General features: G+C 42.4%; 1 protein-coding gene across 1 annotated transcript in view; it reads right to left on the bottom strand.

Moving 5' to 3' along the window:
* The window catches only part of ACVR1B (activin A receptor type IB), a 58532-nt gene that overhangs the window by 31320 nt on the left and 15581 nt on the right, over window positions 1-11631 (bottom strand). The window contains exons 2-3 of the mRNA XM_015409562.1: window positions 9232-9471; window positions 6827-7075 (exon numbers count right to left, since the gene is read on the bottom strand). Of these exons, the coding sequence (XP_015265048.1) occupies window positions 6827-7075; window positions 9232-9471 (489 nt within the window). The remainder of the gene's footprint in view (window positions 1-6826; window positions 7076-9231; window positions 9472-11631) is intronic.

Genomic DNA, 11631 nt, shown 5'->3' with positions numbered 1-11631 from the left:
TGGATCAGGCCAAAGGCCCATCCAGTCCAACACTCTGTGTCACACAGTGGCCAGAAATACCAGTGCCATCAGGAGGTCCACCAGTGGGGCCAGGACATTAGAAGCACTCCCATTGTTGACCCCTTCAAGCACCAAGAAGACAGAGCATCACTTGCCCCAGAGCCCCTATCTATACCTTGTGGCTAATAGCCACTGATGGACCTCTGCTCCATATGCTTATCTAATTCCCTTTTGAAGCCATCCATGCTTGTAGCCACCACCACTTCTGTGAGGACTGATCTGCACGTTTCCTCCCCAATAGCTAGCAATCCAAAACAGTCCAGTGGAACCTGAGCGGTGGGTGTTGCCTTCTGACACACTTCCGGTGATGTCAGGGTGTGTGGCATATGCAAATAAGTTACACTAATAAGTTATGCTAATGAGCTCCTGCACATTTTTTTCTACGAAATGACCCCTGGGGATGAACAAATACCTTCCAGTCCAGTTCATGTTTGGCTTGACAGTTGCAAGCAGGGAGCTGATTCCTCATCAGGCCATTAGGCTGTTTGTGAGCAGCTCGCTTCTTGTTTGCTGAGTTGTGTTTCACTTAGTCAAACAGTACACAGTGCAGTGCCATTGGCAGCATTTCACATTCTTCTTGCATAGCCAGTTGGATTTCTGGTTTCCTCACTCTCCAGACCCATCATTACTGTTCACTGCTTTGCTGCCAACCGTTTAAGTAAATAGTGAGCAAAGTGGCCACGGTTTATACAGAACCTTACAGTTCAGCGTTCATTATAGGCTATTATCAACATTATTTTGTGCATGCGCATTTTCACTTAGTTGTACAGGAGTCATAGGGTTGAAGCTCATGCCTACTTATGCAAGTGGTCTTGCCCATATGGAAACACAAGGAAGTCATCACAAGTTGTACCAAGTCAACTTGACTGTACCCATCTTGCTTTTCTTCTTGCTTATGACAATATATACTTCAGAAATCACCTCATAACGACATTCTTTGATCAAATCATATCACACCTCCAAATTGGACTATAATGGTTGTATTTGTTAGTGTCTCTGAATAAATTTTGTTTCTAACACACCAGGTCACTACCAGGCATCCTCAGAGGGTCCTGTGTTGGCAACAGTGGATCATGGCTAAGGAAGCAGGTGTTAGGATGTTCTTGCATAGGAACTGTTATGTATTGGGATTGAATCATCCCTGACTGAATCACCCCAGAGACTGGCTGAGCTTGAAGCACAAGAACAATAGCCTACCAGGATTCTGAAGGTAACCAGTCTAGTGGTAATGTTATATAAATAGCCTATCACTTAAACCGCATTCGATACATAGAGGAGGAGAAGACTGGTTGAAATATAGAGACATTTTGAAACCTGTGGGAAAGACGTTTGAAATGAAAGCGGTGGAAGATATGGACTTTAAATATGACTGGTTGCAATATAGACAGATTTATGACTTGTTTAAAACAGATAAAAGAGTTTTTGGGTTTAGGAAAAAGAATAATGAAATTGAAAATGTATGGGTTGAAGGAGGTAAAAAATTGATATCTAAGATGTATAAGATACTGTTACTATGGTATACGGAGGATGAGACAGTTAAAGAACAGATGATAAAATGGGCAGTTTATATGAATAAAGAAATAGATATGGCAACCTGGGAATTTTTATGGAAAAATGCTATGAAAATATCAACGTGTAATAGTTTAAAAGAAAACTGCTATAAGATGATGTCTAGATGGTATATGACACCAAAAAAGATTGCAAATATGAATAGTAATATGTCAAACAAATGTTGGAAATGTAAAAAAGCAGAAGGGTCTTTTTATTATATGTGGTGGACTTGTGACAAAGCAAAAAGTTATTGGGCTGAGGTACATAGAGAAATGGGAAAAATGGTGAAATGTACTTTTAAGAAAGAACCAGAAATACTACTGTTGGGACTTAAAATGGAAGAAGTCAATGTGGGGAAAAGGACTTTGATGTGGTATATGATTACAACGGCTAGAATGACTTATGCTCAATGCTGGAAACAAGACAGAATCCCAGAAATCGGGGATTGGATAAGGAAATTATTGTTTATGGTTGAAATGGACAAAATGACAAGGAAACTTAAGAATCTGGAAGCAGAAGAATTTTATGCAGACTGGAAAGATTTCAAAGATTACTTAGAGAAACATTGAGATGTAAAGGACCATTTAATTTGCTTTGACAGTTATTGAAAAGTTATTGTTATTAGAAGAAAGTTAAGTATGAGAAAACAATAGGTGAAGGAAATGTTACTGGTAGATTATGATTAAGAGAAAGTGGTATATTCACCTGCCAAACAAATTTGCTGCGAAATTTGAGGCACCTCCACTGAGAAAGGAGCTGGATACTTGGCAGCTGCAGGTCTCTCCCTCCCTCCTCCCCCTCCGGGGGAAGATGATATGGGGTAGCAGATCAGGTGGCAGGCTTACCAAGATTGCCTTCTGTCCTGGCTCCTCATTCCAGAGGGAGCAAAAATTGGGGGTGGGAAGAAATGTAGTGACATCACTTCAAATTGTACCCAGAAATGATATCATGGTGCTCTAGGAATTCTCCAACTCGCTTTGATTTCTCCCATAGATATTGCAGAATTTCTAGAGTGACACATGGCACTACTTCCATGTACAACTGGAAGTGACAATGCAGCATTTCACAACGTTGCTTCACTCCCTCATTTTTGTTCCTACTGGAGCAGGGGTGGCCAAACTGGTTTAATGTAAGACCCACATAGAATAAACATCAGATGTTTGAGAGCTGCAGGACACGAACAAATATTACATATGTTTTTATTGAAAAATATGCAGATTTGCTTTTTATTACCATTAAATGAGACAACCAAAAATAAAAACGAAAGGGATAAAAACAGATGCTGATAAGAATATTTATTCGTCCAATGATATTTGTAGATGGGGGGGGGGGCTTTGAGAATGCATTTAAAGTTAAAGTTTCTGCCTACCTCACAGGGTGTCTGTTGTGGGGAGGGGAAGGGAAAGGAGTTTGTAAGCTGCTCTGAGACTCTGAGAGTGAAGGGCGAGAGTGAAGGGTGAGATATAAATCCAATCTCTTTTTCTCTTCTTCTTCTCTTCTCTTTCTCTGCTCACCCCCACTTCAAGACTACCTAGGGAGGGAAACACTGGCTGGGGAAGGGAAGACCAATCAGGGACGCATACCTCCCTTTGCTTCCCCAGCCATCCTGCCAGGAGCCACACAATATATGTGAAAGAGCCGCATGTGCCTCCCAAGCTGCAGTTTAGCCACCCCAGTACTGGAGAAAAGAGGCCAGCTGGTGACCCTATCAGTTGCCCTGTCGAAGTGCTTTTGTGTCTTCACCGACAAGACACCATAAGCGCCTAGTGTTCTCTCCTGCAAGGGAACAACACCGTTATGCAAGACCAGCCCCTGGAACTTCTCATCACTCAGAGAAGTGGGGTTTCGGTTGGTTAACAACCAGGGCATTGCTGTCCACTGACTGTTTCTTGGCACTCCTGCAAACCAGTATTCTAACTTTGCTGCCATTTCAACCTCAAGGAGATCAAGTTCACCCAGTTTGTGTCTCTCTCTGAATAAATTTTGTTTCTGACACACCAGGTCGCTACCAGGCATGCTCAGAGGGTCCTGTGCTGGCAACAGTGGACCATGGCCAAGGAAGCAGGCGTTAGGATGTTTCTGCATAGGAACTTCCTGTACTTTTGACCTGTTGCTGTTCCTAAACTAGAAGCACCCAAAGTCCTATTCAGGGACCTTTTTAAATCCTTGCCAAAAATCACTGATGTAGTGCAGAGATTCTCACTGATCCCTCATTCACAACTGCAATCTAGCCATGGCTAAACACTTTTAAGGCCCATTTATTTAATTGGGAGAATTAAGCATGTGCTTAAATCCGTAATCAATCATGAGTCTTAAAAGTGCTTATGGGTGTAATCCGATATAAGCTTAATTAAACATAGCGTAACCCTGCATAGGATCAAGTGCACTTGTGGCTCAATCATGCCCTTTAATTTTAAAATTCAAAATTTGCCTCTAACATCCATATATGTATTCACAATATGACCATTTGTGTGAGATGTCATTCCACTACATTTCAAATGTGAGAGAACTAACCCCCGCTTGAAGTATTTTAAGAAGCTTAGGGTCCTTTCTAAAAATGTACCTGCCCTGATATGTAAAATGTAAATGTGTCACATGTACTCAGGATTGAGTCTAACGAAACTGAAAGACTAGTTCCAAGTTAAATATGCATGAGATTGCCCTGCACGGCCTACAGTGGGATTCACACAAAATGACAAAGCTACATCAATTTGGGTGCAGAGTGTATCGTCCCAAGCTTCTGTAGCTTTGTGTTGCTGCTGTGCTTGTTGTTCTAGGGGCATGAGTCTCACCTAGTTTGTGGGAGGTTCTGCCATGGATCCAGTCATTCTGTGCACAGAACATGGAGGAAGGGTCTTGATTTCAACCCGTCCCTCCTAACTTCTACATGCAGCCCCATACCGCTATTCCTCTACACAGATATTGCAGCCCCCCAGGAATGATCTTTCCAGGGAATGGAGATGAACATGGGAAAACTCTGTGTGCTTTTCAGGCATGGATTGTTGGATCCACACCACTTGGGGGTGAATCCTAGACATCTACTTAGGGGGGGGGGGAGGCCACGACTCAGTGGTAGAGCATATGCTCTGCTGCATGCAGAAGATCACAGGTTTACTTCTTGGTATCTCCTGAGAAAGCCTTACCTACTCTGCCCAAGACTCTACAGAGTCACCACCGGCCAGAAGAGACATCACTGAACTACCAAATTTCTGACTCAGTATATGGCAGCTTCACATATTCAGATGCCTATTTTTTTATGGTCATGTCAAGTCCAACAGCCACTCCAAAGTGGTTTGTGTGGTTCTTGCTTATGTTACCTTAAGTCTGCCCACCTTTGTGACCCACCAAGCTAAACATAGTTCCATCTACTGTGAGCTGCATCCTACCAATTGTTCCAGATGATTTATGAATAAATTAAATACTACTCATCTCAATACCTATCCTTGTGGGACCCCACTGCTTACTTCCCTCCATTGTGTTAACTGTCCATTGATTCCTACTCTTTGCTTCCTGTAATTTAACCAATTTTCAATCCATAAGAGAACCAGTCCTCTTATCCCATGACTGCTAAGTTTACCCAGGAATCTTTGGTGAGACTTTTGAAAGTCCAAGTATATAATGTCTACCAGGTCACTGTTGTCTAAATGTGTGTTCCCTTTCTCAAAGAACTCCAAAAAGTTGATGAGGCAGGACTGCCCCTTGGAGAAGCCATGCTGATTTTCCCTCAGCAGGCTTTTCCCCTCTATGTGTCTAACAATTCTATCTTTGATTACAGTTTCTACTAATTTGCCTGGGACAGACCTTAGGCTGACTGGCCTGTAATTTCCTGGATCCCCTCTGGATCACTTTTTAAAAATTGGTGTCACATTTGCTACTCTCCAGTCTTCTAGCACAGCAGCTGAATTTAGTGACTAGTGACAGGTGGCTCAGAGGTTAAGATGCTGAGCTGCAGACCAGAAGGTCAGTAGCTGGGCAGGTGGAGACCCGAGTGTGCCGCATGATGGAGTGAGCTCCTGTCTCTGGCCCCAGCTCCTGCCAACCTAGCAGTTCAAAAGCAAGAAATTGCAAGTAGATAAACAGGCACTGCTTCGGTGGGAAGGCAACAGTGTTCCGTGTGCCTCAGTGTTTAGTCATGCCGGCCACATGACCACAGAAACGTCTTTAGACAGTGCTGGCTCTTCGGCTTGGAAATGGAGATGAGCACCACCCCCTAGAGTCGGATTTGACTGGTTTTCGAGCAAGGGAAACCTTTACCTTTACCTGACAGGTTACATATATGAGTTAGTAGATCAATTATCTCCTGTTTGTTCCCTAAGAACTCTCTGGTGTATACCATCAGGACCTGGAGACTTAGTGGTTTTTAATTTCCCCAATAGGTCTAAAACTTCATCTCTGGTCACCTCAGTTTGGCTCAGTTCTTCAGACTCTCTTCCTGAAAATAGTGGCTGTGGCCTGGGTACCTGTCCCACAGTTTCCACAGTGAAAAGGATCTCGTAGGAAATGAAGCTGGGCTAGCACAATATCCAATATACAGAATCAAACTATTGTGTTTCAGATCCTGGCAGAAGACACTGACTGTGCCTGTGTCTGTCTCACTGCCCCATGTAAGAGTGTGAGGTGAGGGAAACCTTCAGTTCAAATTTCTCTTCATCCACGAGTTCACTAGATCTCTTTAGTGGCTTCCGTCTCTTAGCTCACTGTCTACAATATAAGGGTAACACTGACCTACCTTAAAAGCTTGTTGTAAGAATTACCAAGATAATGTGAAAGATAACACTGACCTATTACCGTTGCAATAAAATATGGAGCAAAAATGCAGCTGGAACAAGCCTCATTTTAAAAGCATGCTGCAGTAGGATGGTGATGACTGTGGAGACAGCAGATTCTTTTGGAATATAGCATGGGTACAGCCCTCCCTTACCTTTCTTCCTTAGCGTGGGAAGTATTATCTCCTTCTATTTCAAAGCTAATGCCTACTCACAGGGTAGAGCCGTGGCACTCCTGACAATTCTGGTGACAAAGCTCAGGGACCAGCTGAAAAAGTCATTATGTAATTGCAGACCTTTAGACTGAGAACTGTTTCAGAATAATTGAAAAGGATGCTTTAATATAGGTAATTTAAAAGGAGAGTACTACACTTCTTATGTAGTAGAAGAGCAACATGCTGTAGTCTCATATTAAAATACCTCATTACACAAAAATAAGATCTCCATACCTGAGCCAGAACCAGAGGTAGACAGATCATAGACTAAATCTTGCAAGGTCTTGTCCTTGGACAGGCACATCTCACAAGAAGGATCCTCCATATCCAGCCGCTGACGATTGTGGTAGACCCGCTGGTGGTGGTGAAAGAGGAAAACTACTATGATCATAATGATGAACCCAAGGAAGACTGGCCCTGCAATCACGGCCACCAGCTCCACAGGACCCCAGCTAGAAGGTGTTTCTTCATCTTTCCAGTGTCCTTTGGAGGAGAGAAAGAGCCATAAGCGATACAGTATCTTACAATAATAGTTATCACTCTCCAATTAAGAAACAATATGCAGTTCATGACTTTTCACAGTGCATAAAATACCTGCTTCTAGTAGTCGTGGATGATCAGAACAAGGAACTCTTTTGGTATTAAGACTCTACTCCTCTACTCATATTGGCAGACCAACAAATAATATGCTGAAACAATGTAAGAACACAGATATCTGTTCTGCATCTCATGGACTTTTCCCCTAACACTTCCAATATCTCCTCTCAAAAGCAACTCCTTCAGATTTTTTATTCCAGAACTCAGAAGACTAAACCACTTCTAAGAATCTCAACATCTCCCATTTTGAATATGGGAAGACATTTGGCAGATGTGGTTTTTCCTGTTACAGTCCTCTAGAGAAGGCAAAGCTACATGCAAACTTCTAACATGCATGTATCAGTGGAACAGGTCAAACTCTAGCAAACATCAACTAGGAGAGCAACCACAATTTTAATGTTACAGCAACTGTATACTTAAAAAAAAAAGCTTATTTTGAATATGCAGATATTAAACTTGTATTACATATCCCTTGTATAGTGCGGAGGTAGTCCTTTAGTACCTTCCTAGCTGGTTTAGCAACAGTCAAAACAAATGAAGACTTCCACTGTATGTAAAGCTCTCTCCCTCTTAACTTTGGCTCAAGTTCTCTTAATGTAGGTCACTCAATTCCCAAATATGCAGGCTGTCTCGCATGAAAAATATGGTCCACAATGCAACTCATTACCACAAGAGGGAGCCAAAGCTATTTTCAACCATTTTCCTCCTCCACCAACTGAAGAACAAAAGTTACACTGAGGCAGTACATCAAAGTAGGAAGACTCAAATATTACAACTAGTAACATGGACAGAACAGAGTTTTGTGGAACCTTAAAAACTAGTAATAAATAAATTAATGTATTTATTAAATGTATACCCCGCCCTACCCCCCAAAATGGGCTCAGAGCGGCATAAATTCATTGTGGCATAAGCTTCTGTGAGCCCACTTTGCCTGAATGCATAAAAGTGTTACATTCAGTTGGCAGAGGAATATAAACATGAAGTACAAACAGAAGGAGGGGGCACACATGTGTGTGGGTCTGCGGGGGGCGGGGGGGGGGGAGGTATTACAAAAAGGCAAGAAGGCCCAGTATCTCAGATTGCAAACAATAAAAGCAGTGGTGGTGGTAATATTTTATAAAGAGAGCTCAGTGTAAAACAATATTCAACCAAAAAACTAAACAATCCACTCACAGTGGATGAGGACCACTCACAACTGTTGATAGATAGGCAAAGTGAGGTTAATACAAAACACAAACTAATTAACTGCTGTAAAGGGTGGGATATGCCACTGGACTGCTGTTTTACAATCCAAAGTCTGATGGCTGTCAAATCTGCATACGAATTCCAACAGCAGCTTCTTACTAGAATCTCCTTCTCTACTCTTCTGCTGATGTACTGCAACCTTTAAGTCTATATCAAATCTCCTGGGTGGTTGAAAACACTTCTGAGTGTTTTCATTTTTAATATCTGATTTGCAGTCATTCACTTTCTTGGGTACAGACCATCCAGCTCCACCAATGTAAACGACAAAGGGCATTACTGGCACATGTCATAGCACTTTAGAGGACACGCAGGTGAGTTAGGCCTTGATGGTGTGGCAGATAATGCTAGTCCAGTGACAGTATTACTTGGGTGGGCATGGACAGGCTTCTCCACCCCACAGCCTGCCAGAAGAAAGGATCATCTTCCAGGTGAGGCTACAGATTCCTGATGATGCACTGGATTGGTGACAGCTGTGACACGGCTAGAAAGGCACCAAATAGTTACCTTCAAAAGGGCAGGCTCAGCAGAGAAAAATAACAGAGAGACACATATTATTTCCTATCCTTCTAGTGCATCATCATGGACATGTATTGGTTATTGTGTCTAATGGTCATCATTAGCAATAGCAGCACCATTTCCCTGCACCATTTTCTGACCTGGCAGCGTAAAAACAAAGAGAAAAATACTGATGACAGATTAGTGCTAGTGTGAGTACAGCACTGAGAGTAAAACTAATTTAATTGCCTGGAAATGACCCCAGAGCACTCCCTTCTTCAATTATGTAGATCCTTACTTACCACTGGGCACCATAAGATCAATTTTGTTGCAGTAGTCAGAGTAGCAGCAATGTGTATTGCGCAGATGGTCTGAACTCAGGCAGAAGAAAGGTTTTCCAGCAGGAACAAGATCTGACTCAGGGATGCAGGTTCGGACATGATGCTTGACTCCATTCATGTTTGATATTGAGACCATGCAGGCACCATCTGTTTCACATGTGGAGTTCGCTTGGGTGCAACCAGAGCATAGACACAGTAAGGCTACAGAGACCAAGAAAAAAAAAACCCTTCTATGACCAACAGTCCACAGAAACAGAAGGGGTGATACTTTTTCCCTTGAGAGAGAGTTCCAGCTTACTCCAAGGTTTCAGAGAGACGCAAATGGCTTTAAAGAAGAACTAGTAACATTTGTAGAACATTCTGAATGCCATAGGCCAAGAAAATATGGAAAGCATTTACTGTTAGTTCTCAGACTTCCCATCTGTCTAAGTCCATAAATGAATGACTCATTCAGTTCAGAGTCCCCGTAATACTATATGAACTCAATTGCCAACAGGAATAAGGGAACCTCCCCCCCCCATATATAGTGCTTTACAGAGAAAGCACCCTAACAGCCAGAAATGTGCACCTATAGTTAAGGGCAGTTCAGCCAACTCAGCATTAAAAGAAGCATCTCTCTAATATATACCATATAACGGCAGATGCAGAAGAGAGCTGGAAATGGCTGAAGAGTTTAACGGCCTTTATTTTTCAACAGGGAAAAAAGCATCCCATGTCATCTTTATTTACACAATCAAAGGTGTCTCATCTATTGCTCTGGAAGATCAATCGTTTTGAATACTGCACCATCCCCACATGCCATCCCACAATTTCAGCTTCAACAGGCCACTCTAGGGCTGACAGGAGCAAGTCTGCCCAGGTACAGTCCCCACCTGTGGCATACTAGAATGAGGATTTGAAGTGGAACTTTACTCCATCATACATGCAAACTCCCCATTCACACTCAAACCAGGCAGATTCATTTTCTGAAAACCACTGAACAGATTGATCAGATATCTATGACTACAGGCTTGTTTCTGATAAACCCAGAATGCAACCTGGGTATCTGAAGTGAGAAGTTCCGCATTCTGCCTGATGTTCAGACACATCATCAATTTGCTTTTTAAAAGCACACACACATATCGCCTGTGGGCCAAATTATTTGTACTGAGATTCTATGACTGGAATTTCAGATGTGGTATTTGGCCCTAAAAAATGAAGCTGGAGGGCGTGTAAATGAGTGTTATGACATTGGGGTAATGGGGAGCCTTAATGCCTTCGCTCATATGTCATTTCCTGGATTATAAATGACACCCTAGGCTGCTTTAAGCCCCTGCGTGTGTGTGTAGGACACAATATGAGAAAATCTCTTTTTCCTCTTCAGAACCATAACTACCTGGAGGAAAGAGTATTTTTGGTCACAGAAACAATGCAGGGGAGAGACTTAACACCCTCCTCTCCAGTATCTTGTCCCTAAATTCTTACTCCTCCACTGCTGATTCCTAGAGCAAAACATAAAGTCTGGGGGAACTCCAGAATTATGTGTAGTCTGATCATCCGAAGCTACAATTAGTTCTCTAAAACCAATCTGAAAGGTGGAGATTTAGAGATGGCAGTAAGAGAGTCAATCATGGCCCGCTACGGCAGGCCACTGAAGTTCATACAAATGGTGGCATGAAGCAACCATGTCTGGCAGCATGAAGGGCATAACCCTGACAACGGTGCAAAGCTAAGCTAACTGCTTGCAATAGTTGTTATTTTGTGGTGTCAGAAAGAACTGCCTCCTTCTACAGGCCTGTTTTAGGGTATGACAGTTTTAAAATTTGTAATCACTTAACCTGTAGAGGAACATATAGAAATCTACACCAGCTGGTCAAAGCCATGCAAGTCTGGTTATGGTACATCAGCATCTCCAACATATGGCATGCAGTTGTGGTCTACACTACCTCTAAATGCACTCTATTTATTCAGATAAAGGGGCTGTAGCCACAGTTTTTGTCAAGTCATCTTGAAGCGTCACAGCCACTTCATTATAGTCCCAAGGGCACCAACACCACTCGGGACATAGCATTTCTTAGCAGGTTCATCATCATGAACTCACTAGGTAATCTGTGTACCTTTAGCTTCAACCTTTCACCTGCAATGTATGGTACTGATCCACCTTACAAAGATGGTGATAATGAAAGAATGGTTTAGAAGAAGAGGAATGTGTTGTGGGTTTGTGTGATCTTCCCAATTCAGTGTTTAAACTTCCATCCACTAAATAATTAATAATTATCGTATGGCAGTTTGTGTGGTATAGCCAGGAGATCCTAAGATTGTCTGGCAGACAGAAGATCTAGCTCTTTTAGTGTTATACACCACTAGGTGGTGCGCTAGGCT

The sequence above is a fragment of the Gekko japonicus genome, unplaced genomic scaffold (assembly GCF_001447785.1).
Source record: "Gekko japonicus isolate JY-2015 unplaced genomic scaffold, Gekko_japonicus_V1.1 scaffold1459, whole genome shotgun sequence".
Taxonomy (NCBI): Eukaryota; Metazoa; Chordata; class Lepidosauria; order Squamata; family Gekkonidae; genus Gekko; species Gekko japonicus.
This window is presented reverse-complemented; position numbering and strand designations above follow the sequence as displayed.